At 54.0% G+C, this 16,905-nt stretch overlaps 2 protein-coding genes across 3 annotated transcripts; one reads left to right on the plus strand and one right to left on the minus strand.

Annotated features, from left to right (window-relative positions):
- Positions 1-99: 99 nt before the first annotated feature.
- Positions 100-8,709, plus strand: CRELD1 (cysteine rich with EGF like domains 1). The gene is made up of 11 exons (XM_045990349.1): positions 100-263; positions 810-1,002; positions 1,233-1,315; positions 4,053-4,163; positions 4,492-4,583; positions 5,292-5,468; positions 5,553-5,648; positions 6,567-6,650; positions 6,806-6,901; positions 7,122-7,256; positions 8,064-8,709. The coding sequence occupies exons 1-11, from the start codon at positions 121-123 to the stop codon at positions 8,276-8,278; spliced, it is 1,425 nt and encodes a 474-aa protein (XP_045846305.1). The 5' UTR covers positions 100-120; the 3' UTR covers positions 8,279-8,709.
- Positions 8,710-8,813: 104 nt separating this feature from the next.
- Positions 8,814-16,607, minus strand: PRRT3 (proline rich transmembrane protein 3). Of its 2 annotated transcripts, none has more exons than XM_045990336.1 (4): positions 16,387-16,607; positions 12,345-13,419; positions 11,977-12,132; positions 8,814-11,390 (listed from the first exon to the last, which is right to left on the minus strand). In XM_045990336.1, exons 2-4 carry the CDS (start codon positions 13,360-13,362, stop codon positions 9,631-9,633), a joined length of 2,934 nt encoding a protein of 977 aa, XP_045846292.1. In that variant the 5' UTR covers positions 13,363-13,419; positions 16,387-16,607; the 3' UTR covers positions 8,814-9,630. The 2 variants fall into 2 exon arrangements, with proteins under 2 accessions (XP_045846292.1, XP_045846294.1); XM_045990338.1 differs by lacking the exon at positions 16,387-16,607 and adding an exon at positions 16,222-16,373.
- Between the last annotated feature and the right edge of the window lie 298 nt (positions 16,608-16,905).

A 16,905-nucleotide genomic window follows, 5' to 3' on the forward strand; every position in this document is an offset into this window, starting at 1 on the left:
CGGTGTCTCCCGCCTGTGTCCGTGACCGCCTCGCTGGCCTAGCACGACGCCCGCGGCCCTTTAACACCCGGACAGGTGCAGCCTGGCACCGCCTGCGGGTGGCTGACGTGAGGTGACGCAATGGCACATGGACTGCCACCATTGGCTGGGGGTGGGCCCTGCCCCGCCCCCCAGGCTGCGGAGCCGGCGGAGGCCGCAAGTCTTACGCGGGCCGCGGCTGCTGCGGCGTTGGGGAGACTGAACGGTCGGCGCCAGCGGGCTGGGTGGGTCGTCTCTTCCTCCCACGCAGCCTACGCGGGTCTGGATCCTCCCCTGCCTGCTAGAGGCCGCGCCTTTGCAGCCCGCGGGCCCGCAAACCTGATCCCCTTCTCTTCATATCCGGATATGGGCTCCACCCCCCTAGACCTGGGTTCCGTTCCGGACTCCTCCCCGCCCCCCCCCCCCCCCCCGCCCGAGACCGCCCATCCGGCCTCTACTACCCTAATACTTGGACTCTGACCCATTCTCCCAAATTCCGCTATCCGGGCCCTAATAACAATCCATATTCAGACCTTAAAACAATGAGTTGACTTCTCCCTTGCTAAGGATTCAGGCCACCTCTCCCACGGTGACGAGGATAACTTACTCCCGTCTTGGAACTGCAGAACAGGCTCCTTTCTCACCACTTCCCCTCCCCCCGGTCGTCCCCCTAGTCTAGCCTCCTATTAATAACACAGATCCGGGCTCCCAGACCCGCGGCACCTCCGAACCAACCCTTTTTTTCTCTCTTGACTCTTCCAGTGAGTCATCCCATTCCCTCTTATCTACAGGTTCCCAGCCTGGGAAAAGATGGCTTCACTGCCCCGGAGGGGCCTAGTCCCACCTCTACTCTGGGGCCTGAGTCTCTTCCTTAGCCTCCCAGGTCCCGTCTGGCTCCAGCCCTCTCCACCTCCCCAGTCTTCTCCCCCAACTGAGCTCCATCCATGTCATACCTGCCGGGGACTGGTGGACAGCTTCAACAAGGTGGGTGCCGGAGCAGCCTTGTGGGAGATGGCCTAACCGTGATGGCACAGGGGTTAAGAAGAGTTCTGGGATGCAAGTCTGCATGAGTCAAGTACCAGCTTGGTTGCTTACTAGTTGTGTGACCTTGGGCAGGTTGCCTCTCTGTGCCTCAGTGCCCCGGGCAGTGAAACAGAAGTGCTAGAATGTGCCAGGCACTGTACTTAGCTATTACTAATGTTCTCTGTTTCCAGGGCCTGGAGAGAACAATCCGGGACAACTTTGGAGGTGGAAATACTGCCTGGGAGGAAGAAAAATTGTCCAAATACAAAGACAGGTAAGGGACGGGAGAGGTGGGTTTATATACCTCACCTCCCAATCTTGGCTCAACTGGTGGGGGCCTTGAAACTCTTGAGACTCAAATATCACTGACCATCTCTAGTACAGCAGTAAAGAAGGCAAGCAAAATCCTATCTGCAAGGTGCTTAAATTCCAGTTGAAGAGACAGTGAATAAGTAAATAAATAATGTCATATCAAATGAAGAACAGGAAAGCAGGATAGACTACGCAAGGGTGGGAGGCATGGAGTTCAAGGTGTGACATTTGAACCGAAACCTGAAGCGAAGAAGCAAGCTATGTGACAGGGAAGGGATTTGGACAGAGTGGGACTGAGCTTGGTGTATTTGAGAAGAGGCTGGATGGGAGTGAGCAGACGAGAGTGATCGAACATGAAGCCAGAGTGCCTTGAAGGTCACAGCATGGTGTTTAGATTTCGTTCTGAGTGTAATGGGAAGTCATTGGGAAGTTTGGAGCTGAGAGGTGATGTCTTGTTTTTACCTTTTTTTTTTAAAGATTTTATTTATTTATTTATTTGACAGACAGAGATCACAGTAGGCAGAGAGATAGGCAGAGAGAGAGGAGGAAGCAGGCTCCCCACTGAGCAGAGAGCCCGATGCGGGGCTCGATGTGGGGCTCGATCCCAGGACCCGGGGATCATGATCTGAGCCGAAGGCAGAGGCTTTAACCCACTGAGCCACCCAGGCGCCCCTTGTTTTTACCTTTAAAAGATCACTCATGGCGATGTAGCAAAACGACTCTAGGGGCGGGAGTGGAAGAAGCAAGGAGACCATTTGGGAGGGTAGTCTAAGTACGACAGAAGCATGAGCTGGTGTGGTCCAGTTCTGGGTATATTTTGCAGATGGACTGATAGGGCTTGATGATGGAATCATTATGGGGTAGGAGAGAAAAAGAATAAAAAGTACTTATAGGTTTGGGGCCTGAGCAACTGGGTGAATAGTGGGGCTGTTTTCTGGTATGGGTAAATGGGAAGCAGGAGAGGATATAGGGAAGGGGTGGGATTAGGTGTCCTTGAACATATTGGGCTGGGATGTCCCTTAAACAGCCAAATAGAGTTAGATTGAGGCATCTGAGGTTCAGGGGAAAAGTAGGAGCTGGAAACCTGAATTGGGGGGTCATCAGCATATAGTCAGTATTATAAAGCCATGGGATGACATGAGACCATGAGACGAAAGGCCTGAGTGCTAGGCCCTCCCACTCTTGAAAGTCAAGTTAAGAAGAAGGAATCAGCAAGACTTGGAGGTAGACAGATCTGGTTGTCAGTTCTGACCCTATGTACCCTTGGGAAGTTCACTTAACTCCTCTGAGCCTCAGTTTCTTCAGTAAAATGGGGATATTGATACTTGCTTTGCCTGTTTCATAGGATCATGGTAAGGATTAAACTGTAATGCCCACTAGAAACAAAAGATTTTGTTATTATGTAACATTGGTCATTTTCCTTTTCCTTAATGGGCCTCAGTTTCCTCATTTAGGAGTGAGGGGATCGGCCAAGATAACCTGAAGGACACTTCTAGCTGTATACTGGCTCCTGTTTTTTGATCGTTTGGCTTTTGTTTTTTAAGTCCTCTCCTCCTATATGCCAGGCACATGCCAGACCCTTTAAATACAGAATATATGTGTGTGTGTATATATGTATTTTTAAAAAATGTATTGTGGTAAAAAAATATACATATTTAAATAAATAATATAATATAATAAATAATATAATATAATATATAATTATACAATATATTCTTATATATTGTATATAATATAATAACATATTAAAATATATATAATGTAAAATTTGCCACTGTAGACATTTAGTACATTTACAGTGTTTTGCACTTTACCACTATCTCGTTCCAGAGCATTTTTATCAACCCACAATGGAACTCCATACCTATGAAGCAGTCACTCCCCATTCTCCCCTTCCCCCAGCCCCTGGCAACCATTACTCTGCTATCTGTGTGGATTTGCTGATTTTACTGGAATCTATATGTGTCTGGCTTCTTTCAGTGTATTGTTTTCAAGGTTTGGTCATAATTTAACATATTAACATATGTCAGTAGTTCATTCCTTTTTAAAACTTAGTATTTCATTGTATGGCTTTACCACATTTTGCTTACCCATTCTCCAGTTGATGAACATCTGGATTGTTTCTACCTTTTGGCTATTGTATATAGAATTGCTATAGATGTTTGTGTACAGGTTTCTGTTTGAACACCTATTTTCCATTCTTTGGGGCATGTAACCAGGAGTGGAATTACTGATTCTTGGGGTAATTCTATGTTTAACCGAACTGCCAAACTGTTTTCCACAGTGACTGCACCATTTTTCTTTCCCACCTTCAACGTAGGAGGCTTCCAATTTCTCCACAGCCTTGCCAACACTTGTTATGTGATGTATGTTTAATCACATATACCCAGCAAGGGTATTACATTTCATTGCGCAAATGCAGGGACTGAGGCATCTTACAACACATCTGCAGGATGGGTTATTGTCTCCATTTTACAGATGAGAAAACAGAGGTTTGGGAGAGGTTAAGTGACTTGCCCAAGGTCATTCAACTAGATTCAAACCCAGGTCTATCTGACTCCCCAAAAGAGTACCCTTTCCATTACACCCTCTGGCCTTTCCTTTGGTGTCATGGCACAAGCTGGGTGGGAGAGGAGACCTTAAGGACGGTGGTGGATGGGGTGGAACATAGTCCTGCCACCCCCACCCTGTCCGGGCAGTGAGACCCGCCTGGTAGAGGTGCTCGAGAGCGTGTGCGGCAAGTCGGACTTTGAGTGCCACCGCCTACTGGAGCTGAGTGAGGAACTGGTGGAGAGCTGGTGGTTTCACAAGTGAGTTGTTGGGGGCCTTCCCAGGGAGGGGGCCACAGGCAGGGCCTTGTGGTAGAGGAGGGGGTTGCATGCTTGGGTCTGTGTCCCGGTTTGGCTCTTTCTTCCAAACCTAGATCTGCTAAGGACTTGGTTGGGGGGACCCAGGTTCTCACTCTGAGCTTCAGTTTACTCCTCTGCCAAATAGGGAGAGGGTGTTGGTCAGGTAGCCTTGTGGGTCTTATATCCAAGGTGGGTAGTAGCACAGATTTTTGGGGAGGCTGGGGGGTGGGCAGCACCTCTGGCACTGTCTCAGCCCTGCTTACTGTCATCCCCACCCCAACCCCTTCAGGCAGCAGGAAGCCCCAGACCTCTTCCAGTGGCTCTGCTCAGATTCCCTGAAGCTCTGCTGCCCATCAGGCACCTTCGGGCCCTCCTGCCTTCGTGAGTTTTCAAGCTCTTCTCGGGGGATGAGCGGGCATTGCCAAGCCAGGGATCCAGTCCTGGTTCTGTCCCATAGCTCGCTGTGTGAGCTCAGGTTGCTCAGATAATTCCTCTGGACCTTAGGTTCTCCTCTGCCTCACAGGGCTGTTGAGGTGAGCAGATCAGTGGGCAATGGCTGTGAGAAAAAGGTAATAGGGCTAGACAGTCAGATGGGGCTGTGGTTTTTCTCATGTGCATGAGAAGTGCCCTTACCCACACCCCCATTTCCTATGCCTGGATCAGATCAGACCCATCCCCTGAACTAAGGTGACCTAGGGACAGGCAGGTGCTGCACTGAAGCCCCCATTTTCACCTTTTCCTACACACAGTCCTGAGGGAGGAGCTGCACCTACCACCAGCCCCTTTTAGAAAAATCTCTCTGGAAGCTTCAGATAAAGACTTAGTGACCCGAAGAATAAAAAAGAAATAAATTGAAAACAAACAAAAAGGGGAGTTAGTGACAAAGATGATTAATTCAGTCTTTATAAAAGGAAAGATTTGTAAGTAATCTGTTCTACAGGCGGGTATTGGTTAAGTACATGTCCCATGAGGTATCAAGTGGCCCTGAAAATTAAGTTTCTTCCCCCAAAATGTTTAATGATATGGGGGAATATTCTCTGTGTTCACGGTTGTATTTGTGATGTTACCTGGTTTGGTGTCTGCCCACAGCCTGTCCTGGGGGCACAGAGAAGCCCTGCGGTGGCTACGGGCAGTGTGAAGGGGAAGGGACTCGAGGGGGCAGCGGGCGCTGTGACTGCCAAGCCGGCTACGGGGGCGAGGCCTGTGGCCAGTGTGGCCTTGGCTACTTTGAGGCAGAGCGCAACGCCAGCCATCTGGTATGTTCGGGTAGGTAGCCAAGAGGCATGGGGCTGGGCAGGAACCAATGGGGTGCCTGCCTGCCCATCCTCACACTTTCTCCATTCCGCCCAGCTTGTTTTGGCCCCTGTGCCCGCTGCTCAGGCCCTGAGGAATCAAACTGCCTCCAGTGCAAGAAGGGCTGGGCCCTGCATCACCTTAAGTGTGTAGGTGAGTGAGGCCCTGCCCTCGGTGTGGGAAGGTGGTCCCCATCAACACACACATCTCTGGGCTAGACCAACACAGTCCCCATCTTCATGGAGATCTCAACCTGGTTGGAAAGACGGAAGAGTAACCAGGCAGTTAGAGTATAGATGGATCTCTGTGCTGTTAGAGATGGCCCTGAGCCAGCTCTGTGGTGGGAGGGCAATCAGGAAAGGCTTCTTGGAGGAGGTACCACTTAGGCCAAGTCTTGAAAATTGAGAAAGGATTAGCTAGGAAAATGAAATGCTTAACTTGAGGTCAGGAAGCCTGGGTTCAAGACTTGGTTTGGTCTCTGTCCTGCTATTTATGTAGACAAGGGCAAAGGCTAAGCTGCCATAACAGAAAGATGACCAAAGACTGTGGCTTAAAGAATATAGAGTTTTATTTTTATCTCTATCACAGTCTCAAAACAAGTGGTCCAGGCCGGGCAGGGAAGTTCTGCTTGTCATAATCATTCTGGGACATAGTACTGCCTGTCTTACTGTGTGGTCATCCCCTCGGGACAGTTCTAGGATTCGAGGTTGGGTGATAGTTACCTCTGTGTTCCACGACCCGACACTCAGGAAGTGAGAATGGGAAGAAAGTGCATGGAGGAGTCCAATTCTGTCATTTTAAGGCCAAGCTAAAAGTGGGGCACATCATTCCTGTTTACATCCTGTTGGCCAGAACTCAGTTTCAGGCCACGCTTAGCTTCTAGGCGGATTGGAAACGCAGTCTTTGGCTGGGCAGCCCTGAGTCCTGCTGCCCCTGTGCCTCTGGCACACGGCCTGCGGTCTCTGGCCCACCATCTGAGTGGGGGCAGGTCTGTTCCCCAGCAACCCTGGCGTCGGTTTCCCTGCTAGTGCAGTAGGGACTGAAATTCCCACCCTGCCGGCATCTCTGCAGACATTGACGAGTGTGGCACAGAGCGAGCGAGCTGTGGAGCCAACCAGTTCTGTGTGAACACGGAAGGCTCCTATGAGTGCCGAGGTAAGTGCCAGTCCCGGAGCAGAGGGTGGTGGGGAAGGTAGGAGGAGCTCATCCATGCCTTTCCCCCCAATTTCTTCTGGAGTGGGGCTTCGCCCTCCATAATCTACCCTGGGCCTAAAGGCAGCTCTCACTCATCTGTCCTCTTGCTTCTCCAGACTGTGCCAAGGCCTGCCTGGGCTGCATGGGGGCGGGCCCAGGCCGCTGTAAGAAGTGTAGCCCTGGCTACCAGCAGGTGGGCTCCAAGTGTCTCGGTGAGTCTCCTGCTACTGGGGCACGGACGCCGTGGAGTGCTTTGTCCACCATGAATTGAGAATGGCTGGGGGGATATGGACAGGGCAAGAGAAGGAAGGGTGGAATGTTGTTTGGGCAAGGGTAGAGGGGAGTGTCTGGATGTGAGTGAGATGGGAGTCAGGGCTGCTGTATGTGGGACTCTGGCAGTGGGGGCCTGACCCCGGCTCACCCTCCCTTAAGATGTGGACGAATGTGAGACAGAGGTGTGTCCAGGAGAGAACCAGCAGTGCGAGAACACCGAGGGAAGCTATCGCTGTGTCTGTGCCGAGGGCTACAAACAGATGGAGGGCATCTGTGTGAAGGAGCAGATCCCAGGTGAGCCTCCTAGTGGCCTCCAGAAACCTGAGGAGGGGAGGTGCTCATCCAGGGGGAGCACAGGCAAGACCCTTCTCCAGGCACCCACAGGCCCTGCCCCATGCCCCTGGGCACTGCCTGCATGAGGCTGCACTGAGACTCAAACCCTACATCTTATCTCCAGGCTGACTTCTATCCACCTCACACCTCCCAGGGTAGAAAGAAAATCACACTTGGTGTCAAATCACTCTGCCTCCATTCTCATCTGTCCAATGGGACCAATTCTTGCCTGGGGCTGCTGAGAGCTATTGCAGGCTGTAGGTGTGATGAGATGAAGGACAGTCACACTGATGACAACAGGGACCACTTGCACAGCTCTGGCCATGTGTCAGGTGCTGTCCCCAGCATGTGGCATGTATTAATTTCTTTTGCTTCTAAAACAAATCCAGTGCTGTTGGTATTACTCTCATCCCCATTTTACACAGTGGAAACTAGGATGCAGAGAGATGAAATAACTTGCCCAGGGCCACGTGACAAGCAGGTCACAGAGATAGAGGAGTCAAAGCCAGGCAGTCCGGCTCTGGAGCTGGGCTAGTACACACACTGTGTCCTGATGTGTCCACCACATGGCCTTGGGCAAAGCTCTTTACCTCTCTGAGCCTTAGTTTCCCACTCAGTGAGATAGGGAGGACGACTGCCCCGTCAGAGTTGTTCTCAGTGGCAAATGACATTGTTTGCCAGGCAGGCAGGCATGCGGCAGCAGTGACGCGGTGTGTGGGGAGCTCCAGGAAGAGGGAAGGAGTAACAGGTGTGTCTCTTGTCCTTCAGAGTCAGCAGGCTTCTTCTCGGAGATGACAGAGGACGAGCTGGTGGTGCTGCAGCAGATGTTCTTCGGGGTCATCATCTGTGCGCTGGCTACACTGGCCGCCAAGGGCGACTTGGTCTTCACCGCCATCTTCATCGGGGCTGTGGCGGCCATGACTGGCTACTGGTTGTCAGAGCGCAGTGACCGCGTGCTGGAGGGCTTCATCAAGGGCAGATAATCTCTGCCACACCTGCAGGATCTCTTCCCATCCAGGCTGTCCCCAGAGGTCAGCCTCTCTCCTGCCTGGACACTTGAGGCAGCTTGCTTTATTTTTGAGTGGGGTAAGCACCCTCTATCCACCAGGCCTGGGCAGGTGAGGCCCTTGGGGTGAAAAAGTAGCTCTGAATATGGATGCCATGAGATCTTGGCCTGGGGGAGCTGGACAGGCTTCACAACGTGTGTGAATTTTTAAAGAGTCTCTCCTTGTGGTGACTGCTAATGGGCTTTGGCCCCCGCTCAGGATGAGGGGGGGTTCTCTGCGGGGGTGGGCCCATCACAGCCCCCTCCTGCCAGCTGCATGCTGCCAGCTCCTGTTCCGTACTCAGCGCCCCTGCCCCTCAGCCACTGATTATTTATTCATCTCAGGAAATAAAGGTCTTGGAAAGTAGAGAAGCTTCAGTCTCATCACCTGCCTCCTACTCCCCATGGGTGGGCCTGAGCTACTGAGAGCCCTCAGCCCTTGGGGAAATATTCTGAAACCCTAGGAAATTGAGGGTTACCCTGATGGAGGAGCAGTAGAGGGAGGATCAAGAGGCTTCGCCCTAAGTGGCGTTAGGAGTCGGAGGGATGGAGCAACCAGGCTTTGGAGTGGAACTTCCTGGGCTCGGTGCCACCTATCATTTGCCAAGACCCTGGACAAATGACTTTTTCTCTGAACTTCACTCTTCCCATCTGTAAAATGGGCATGATAGTGCTTTCCACTCAGGCTTAATATGAGAAGTAAAATGATGGATATGAAGAGCTGAAGACAGTGCACAACAGACAAGAGGTGCTACAAATTATTGGTACCCATTACTCCTAAAGCCTCTGTTGGAAGAATCAAGTGCCCTTTCCTTTTTAAGTCCTCCCCTCCCCAACATACACAGGACTTGGGACTGCTGGGGGGTGGGGACTGCTACCTCCTCTCTGAACAGGATCCTGGCATGGCCAGAGAGAGGCATAAGCCAACTCCTAAGGGTTTATTTCTTTGGCACAAAGAGGACAGTCAGTCTGGACAAGCAAGCCTCATCTCTCCACACTGGGGAGTCTGGAGGGGTGTCTGGGGGTAACTGGACCCCATATCCCACACCCAAATCCATGCATGTCCACCCTGTATTCCACGTAAGTCACAGCCTCTGTGCAAAATACCCGCTGGGGGGGAAATATTAAAAAACAAACCAAAAAAACGGGGGTAGGTTCATGCCCAGCTGTCTTCAAGTGACTGTCAGGTGGAAGCCCGGAAATGCCAGTTTTTCCAATGTTCAGCTGTCCCAATGGGCCATGCCCTAAGGCCGTCGAGGGTGGGGCCCTGGTCCTGCATTTCTCCACCCCTCAGAGCTCAATGGTGTCACTGGAGGCGCTGCGGGAGTCCCCGGGCTTGCTGCGAGGCTGGACCTCACTCTGAGGTTCCCCCGGCCGGGCTGGGGGTGGGGCTGGGGCTGGGGCAGGCAGTAGCTGTACGGTGCTGGGCAGCTCATCCAGGGGCAGACTGTCCACTGATGACAGCCCGTGACGCCACGGGTTCCAGCTGATCTTGAGCGAGCCCCGGGAAAAGCTGTCCAAGGAGCTGCGAGACGGCGCCCCGTCAGGGTCATCCGCGACGCGCGGTGGGACCGGGCCGCGCACGCGCACGTCGCTGAGAGACCGGCAGCGGCCCCGCAGAAGAGAAGAGCCGGCGCCGTCGAGCTCGGCGTCGGGGTGGCTGCCCCGCCGCGGCCGCAGCGCGCCCCCAGGCGGCGAGGAGGCCAGGCCGCGCAGGCCACAGCGCCGGAAGACGCTGTCTCGCACCAGGTGCTCTCGAAAGAGCGCGGCGTCGATGCTGCGGCTCAGGTTGATGGGCGACGGCGGCCGCAGATCCAGCTCGCTCATCGACGGCGCCGGCCCCACGCTGTTGCGGGACAGTCCCGGGCCACCCTGGGGGCCGCGGCCCAAAGACGCAGCAGAGCCCCAGGCGCCTGAACTGGGGGTGGCGGGCGGCCCGCCCTCCGCCGGGTTGCGGATGAGACTCTTGCTGATGTCCAAGCTCCCTGCGCCGACGCCACTGGGCCCTGCATAGCAGTTGTTGGGTCGCTCAGGCACCTCGCTCTTGCCAGAGGGCGTGGGGCACGCCAGGCGTAGCAACTTAGCCCAGCAAGCGTGCTCCGTGGGCGGCCGGGGCCTTGCGGCGGCCACAGCAGCCAACGCCAGGGCCAGGGCCCAGGTCAGCTCCAGCAGGCGCAGCCAGAAGTGGACACCCCACCAGGCCCACGAAAAGCGACCCACCCGGCCTGGGCCCGGGTATAGCCAGAGCGCGGCCGCCAGCTGCAAGCCACTGGCCAGCAGCCCCAGCGCGCCGGCCACGGCCAGCAGCCGCGGGCCCGGGCTGGCATCCCAGCCCCGAGGCCCGTCCAGCAGGCGGCGACGGCAAAGGCAGAGCGTGCCCAGAGACACGGTCGCGCCCCAGGCGCACGACAAGCCCTGAGCCAGGAGGTTGAGCGCAGGCCGCACCGACAGCAAGTCAGTAGTCAGCAACCCCACGCCGTGCACCAACGCCAGTGCTCCCAGCAGGAGCGGGTTCTGCAGCTGCTGGGGCAGCCCCACGCCTAGACCGAGCAGGGTCAGGGCCGCCAGCGCAGTGAGCAGCAAGGGGAAGGGCAGGTTGTAGAGTACCAGGCCGGCGCGTAAGCCCAGCCGTGCCTGAGAGCCGTAAGGGTCGGCGAGCATGTAGGCGGATCGAAGCCCGGATGCTACCAGCACCAGCACCGCCGCCACCAGAGCCAGCCGGGGCCCCGCAGGGGCGGCTGCCAGGGAGGCCAGTGCCAATAATGCGGGCAACAGGAAGAGCACCCCCACCCCATAGACGTGCAGCTCCCAGGAAAAGCTCAGCACCCGCCGGAGGGGACCCCAGCGCAGAGGAGGTGCGGTGGCATTGGCGGGAGGGCTGGTGGCTGGGGCTGATGGTACGGAGCTGGCTGAGGGCTCCGGAGGGGGTGGCTGGCCCAGGGCGCGCTGCGTGGTGACCCGAATGAGGCCCCGGCGTGACGTTGAGGGGGCCTGGACTGGGGGTGCTGGGGGATGGCTTTGGGGGCGCCCCGGCCACTCCTCGGCTTCATCTGCAATAACAATATCAAAATAGCCCTTTGAAAAGTGCTTTTGATTTTCCACATTCTCTAGTGTGGTGGGCAAGTTATTTAACTTTTCTAAGCACATCTATAAAATGGAGATGGTAATGGCACCTACCTCATTGGGGTGTGGGCAGGATTAAGGGCGTAGCATAGTGCCCAACACCCAGTAATGTTAAATGATGTGATCTATTGCTTTTACTAATAAAATACCAGCAGTTCTCAGCATTGACTGCCCATTAGAATCACCTAGAGACCAAGTGAATCAGATTTCCTTGCGATTGGGCATGGGTATTGGGAATTTTTAAAAATCTCCACTGATTTGCAGGAGTTGGAGAAACTGCACTAAATATATCCAAGTCACATTTAAGAATATTCTAGCCCCCAAAGGACAAATGACTTGTCCCAGAGTACCCAATGAGCATTAGTTTATTATCCTGAGTTTTTTGAAGGAGGTCCTGGTCAGTTCCTTTAAGCAGGTGTTTGTGCCCATTCACTCCTCCCAGATACCTCACACAGGTTTTTAGTTATTAGACAGAGTACCCATTCCCTCCCAGAGCCCTAGCCATGCCCTCACCTGGCTGCAGGGCCCCCACAGGGCTCTCTGTTCGATTTGTAGCTGGGCCGGGGTCCAAGGGGCCAGGAATGAGGGACTTGGGGGTACCTGGGGTCTCCAATGCTCCTCTCACCCGCTGGGGGGAGATGGGGTCTGCTCCATTCATTGCTGCTATCTCTGAAATAACAAAAGCAGTCATCACTTTGTCTGACCTTCCAGCGGTCCCCGAAGTCTGAGCCCCCAAAAGGGAGGCACAATCACCCTCATTTGGCAGAATGAGGAAAACGGGACCCAGAGGGACCAGAGGTCACACAGAAACTGGGCCATCCAGCTACCCTGGAACACTGCCCCCTCCCAGCACTGCTCAGCACCCTCAGTTTGATACCCACCTGGCTTGGGCTGCCCATCTGGAGTCTCTGTGGTAGGGGGACCTGAGGGCTGGGGTCTTGGTGAGCCCCTAACATCAGGAAGATCAGCCTGTTTGGGCGAGGGACTTGAAAGACTGACTTCCCACGTCTCTTCACCTCCAGTCTTCTTGGGGAGCTCCACTGGAAGCCCCTCAGCAGGAGGAAGGCTTTGGGCCAAGACCAGGTCTGGTTGGGACCCAGGCTCCTGAGAGGATACCACCTCAGCTGGGGATACCAAGCCAACATGAAGGAGTTCAGGATCCTGTTGGGTGAAGAGGGGCCCTCGAGCTGCCTCCTGGAAGTCCTCACCTCCTCCCTGTTCTTCTAGCACTGGCCTCCTGGTAGTGCCCAAGTGGGGAGCAAGAGTGTGTGGAGGGCCCTGGTGGTCTAAGGGGGACATTTCTGAGATGCTGATCTTGGCTTTATCCACCACACCCTCATCTCTAGGTGGTCGTTGCTCCACTTGGCCTGCAGTCTCCTCTGGTTCCGGGGAGGGAAGAACTGTGGCTATCCCAAGTTGGAGTCTGGGAGTTATGGGGATGAAAGTGAGATGGGGGAGGCCTACTGGATGGGGAGCTGGTGCTTCTTGCTCTATAGGCTCCTGTGAGTCAGGCAGTCCTGTCCAGCCATGAGAACTTGACCCTCGAGCCATCTGGAGGTCATCAGTTACTGGGAGTCCTTCTCTCTGAGCCCTGTGGGATGCTTTAGGTCCATGCAAGGCTGGGCCAAGGGGAGAGTCTGCTGGCTTCTCAGGTACTTCCTCAGCAGGGGCATGGGGACCATTGGAGTTCCAGGGGCTCTCATCTCTGGACTTTTCCCATAGGAAGTCGAGGGCCTGGGGCTCTGTGCCTGTAGGGCCCTGGGGGTGGTTTCCTGAGATCAGATGTGGTTCCGAGTCCTCAAGTGGCTTGGGAAGACCCCGGCCCAGGGCAGGGCCAGCCCCCAGGGACAGCAACAGCAGCAGGGGGCCACATCCACGGCCCCATGGGCTGGGAGCCATGGTCCACTCTGATGCCTGGGCCTAGAACACTCAACTTCCAGTCCTCCCTGGATGAGCCTAAAAAAAGAAGGGGGATGACATGTGAACACTGGGAGTGCCCATAGCTGCCCCAAGAAGGATGGTGGGAAAGAAAGAAGAGAGACACGGAGAAGCTCCCCCTTCCCCAGCCCCTTCCTGTTCAACCTCTTCATGCTGCCCAGAGTGACCTTTTAAAACCGCATCTCTGGTCATGCCACTTGCCCTACTTCAAAACCTTCAATGGCTCCCCACTACCCTCAGGAAAGAATATAAGTTCCTCTCCTAGCCTTCCAAGGCCCCAGCAGGCTGCTTACCTATCCCACTGGACTCTAAAGTGCCCCAGTCCTTTGTTCCTGCTATTTAAGCCTGGAATGCCCTCTCCTCCTTCACTTGCTGAAATCCTTTTTCTTTCAAAGATTTTATTTTATTATTTACTTGACAGAGAGAGAGTGTGTGTATGCAAGAGAGCCCAGGCAGGGGGTGGAGCAGAGGGAGAGGGAGAAGCAGACTCCCTGCTGAGCAGGAACCATGATGTGGGGTTTGATCCCAGGACCCTGGGATCATGACCTGAGCTGAAGGCAGACACTTAACCGACTGAACCTACGAAATCCCAATCTCAAAGGCCTGGCTCAAATATCAGAGAGGTGGAGAGGCAGAGGGACAGAGGGATCTGGGTTTGAATCCCAGCTTTGCCATTTCCTGGGTGACGTCCTTCACCTCTCCAAATCGTGGTTTTTCTATCAGTAAAATGGGTACCTAAGTCAAGGGAGCTCTTACCTAACAAAACACATTATAGGCCAGGCCCATAAGAGGAGTTTAATAAGCAGTAACGCCTTTTTTACTTTACCCTTTGTCCAGAAAGCTTTTTTTTCCCCCACCTTAACTACATCAACAAATAATTTGAACACATAGTATGTGATAGGCCTGGGGGATTAAAAGCAGTGAACAGATTGACAAGATACCTGCCCTCACAGAGCTGACATTTTGGGGTAAGAGACAGACAATGAATAGTTTTAAATAAGGTGAGCTGTGAAGAAAATCAAACAGAGTTAAGAGATAGGCGGATGGGGGGCTACTTTACACAGTGGGTAGCAGGAGGCCTCTGGGGTAACACTTAAGCTAGATGCTGAATGAGAAGAAGGTGCCAGCCATTTGAAGATATAGGGGGAAAGTATTTGGCAAAGGGAACAGAAAGTGCTAAGGCCCTGATGCAGAATGAATGAGTGAACTCAAGAAACGAAAAGGCTAGTGTGGCTGGAGTATAGCAAATGAAGGAGAATGTAGCAGAGGGAGATAAATTCAGAAAGGTAGGGCTAGATCACAGGGGGCCTTGTAAACCAGAGTGAGGCACCTGGATTTTATCCTAAGTATCACAGGAAGCCAATACAAGCAACAAGCCTGGTGTTTTAAAAGGGGAGAGGGGCGCCTGGGTGGCTTAGCTGGTTAAGCACATCTGACTCTTGGCTTTGGCTCAGGTCATGATCACAGGGCATGAGATCGAGCCCCACGTTGGGACCCGTGCTGATACTAGAACCTGCTTGAGATTCTTTCCCTCTCCCTCTGCCCCACTGGTGCACATGCACTCTCACCTCCAAATAAAATAAATAAATAAAATTTGTAAAAGGGGGAGAGAAAATCCAGGTGAGATATGAGGGTGGCAAAGGCACAGACATTTCTTTCCCTGACACCCCCTCTACCCTTTCATCATCCTGGTCACAGAATGTAATCTCCTGTCTCCTCCCCGGGTCTGGGGCATCTCAGGGGCTGCAGCAGCATATTTATTTCCTGTCTTCAGCCCCCTGCATATGCCTGGCCCTGCGTAGATATCCCCTAAAGGTTCCTCTTCCTGAGAGCCCCTAGTTAAGCCTGGGAGGCAGGAAGGGACCCGATGGCCAGGAGACAGGGGGCAGGAGCACATCAACTGTGAGAGAGGAGAGGCCTGGGTGTGTTTAGGGGCAGAGGCCCTGCTCCCTTCCTCTCTGGGAAGCAGGTGTGCCCAGAGTTCCCTGGCTTCTCAACCTTGGTGCCTCACCTACACCTTGAGAATCCAATGAAAACTCCGGGGGCTCTCTCCCGGAAATGCCCAGGTTCATCCAAGATTGTGGACAATTTCAGGGGGTTCAAAGATCCCTTAAACCCATCCCCCAAACTGAATTTAGATTCTGCCTTGAAGTCTTTTTAGTTTTATTTCTCAAACACTGGCTGAACCCCATGCCCTACTCCTAGCCCAAACTAGGTGCTGGGGACCCACAGAGAAGCCCCAGCTGGTGTCAGGAGTTGGGGCCAGCTGAGGAGGAAGGCCTGAAGGGCCACTAATCCATGTCCCGGTTAAGAACAGTGCTCCTGTGTTGAGCACTCACCCACTGAGGCTCCTGCGCTAAGATTAGCTGCATGTCCTCCATCTCGTCCAACCCTCCCAACACAAGCAGGTGTGGGTATAACCATTTCAGAGGGGAACAAAGGGAGGTTCAGAGGGGTTTAGCAAATCACCCAAGGTCACACAGCCAGGGAATGACCACACCAGGGGTTGTGAAACCCGCAACAGCTCATTTTGAACATGGGGGTCCAAAAGATTTTCAGAGGAGGCACTTGAGTTAGGCCTTCAATGATAAGCATCTGCTATCTGCTCACCAGCCGCAATTCAAACGAGATTTAGGCATCTGTGGGCAAGGAGGGGGCTGCCCAGACCTAGGCTCCTGCTACGGGAGACATTTTTTGAGATTTTTGTGGGGTGAGGAATAGGGGGTATCTTCCTGCCCTAGGGACTGGGGAGAGGCCGGCCTGGGGGCAGGGCGAGGGCCGCCGCAGGGCAGCCTCGGGAGCTGGTCCAGCTCGGGTTACCTCTCCTCCTCGGGCTCCTCTCCCCTTGCTCCGCGCCTTCCCGCAGTGTCCCGGGTGGGGATGGGCGATGGTGCAGCCTCTGCCGCTCGTGCCCAGAAAGGGGGCTGCAGGCCACGCTCCCTGCCGGGGCCCTGCCATCGCCCCCTCCCTGGGCCAGCTCCTCACCTGGGCGCCGCGCCGGCAGCCCCCGCGTTCACCTTGCGCGCGTCCCTGCAGCCGCTCGCCGCGCCGCATCCTCCGAGATGCTCAGACTTGGCTAACAGAGCCCGGCGCTGCCGATCGCGGAGCCCGCCCACAGGAACGCCATCCCCACTTAACCCTTTCCCCTTAGGGGTGGATTCTTGTCCCAGTCCTGACCTCCCCTCTCTCAGAGATTCTCATGGCTAAGAGGAGAACCGAGGTACCTCCGAGCAATTTGGAAATCCCTTCCGCAGCCTCCCTGAATAAGGGACAGCCAATCCTGGTTTGCACACCCCATGGGACATGGAGCTCACTTCCTTTATACCTATATACCTATATTCTTACAGGGATACATACAAACTTACATACCTATGGGTAAATCCTACCCTACAGTTTGCTATTTATCCTTCAGCTCTTTTTCTTTCTTTTTTTTTAATTTTTTTTTTTTGTTAGCTTCAGAGGTAGCTTCAGATCTTTTTCAATGCACAGTCACATACACATTTT

This window comes from Meles meles, chromosome 20 (assembly GCF_922984935.1).
Source record: "Meles meles chromosome 20, mMelMel3.1 paternal haplotype, whole genome shotgun sequence".
Classification (NCBI taxonomy): Eukaryota; Metazoa; Chordata; class Mammalia; order Carnivora; family Mustelidae; genus Meles; species Meles meles.

Bases quoted from the DNA above. Each gene is read 5' to 3' on its own strand.
- CRELD1 (XM_045990349.1), top strand. From the start codon at position 121: ATGGCACATGGACTGCCACCATTGGCTGGGGGTGGGCCCTGCCCCGCC. The intron at 5,469-5,552 runs GTAGGTAGCCAA...CATTCCGCCCAG, and splicing joins CAGCCATCTGGTATGTTCGG to CTTGTTTTGGCCCCTGTGCC. The intron at 7,257-8,063 runs GTGAGCCTCCTA...CTTGTCCTTCAG, and splicing joins TGTGAAGGAGCAGATCCCAG to AGTCAGCAGGCTTCTTCTCG.
- PRRT3 (XM_045990336.1), bottom strand. From the start codon at position 13,362: ATGGCTCCCAGCCCATGGGGCCGTGGATGTGGCCCCCTGCTGCTGTTG. The intron at 12,133-12,344 runs GTGGGTATCAAA...TTGTTATTTCAG, and splicing joins AGATGGGCAGCCCAAGCCAG to AGATAGCAGCAATGAATGGA. The intron at 11,391-11,976 runs GTGAGGGCATGG...TTGTTATTGCAG, and splicing joins TGTGGGGGCCCTGCAGCCAG to ATGAAGCCGAGGAGTGGCCG.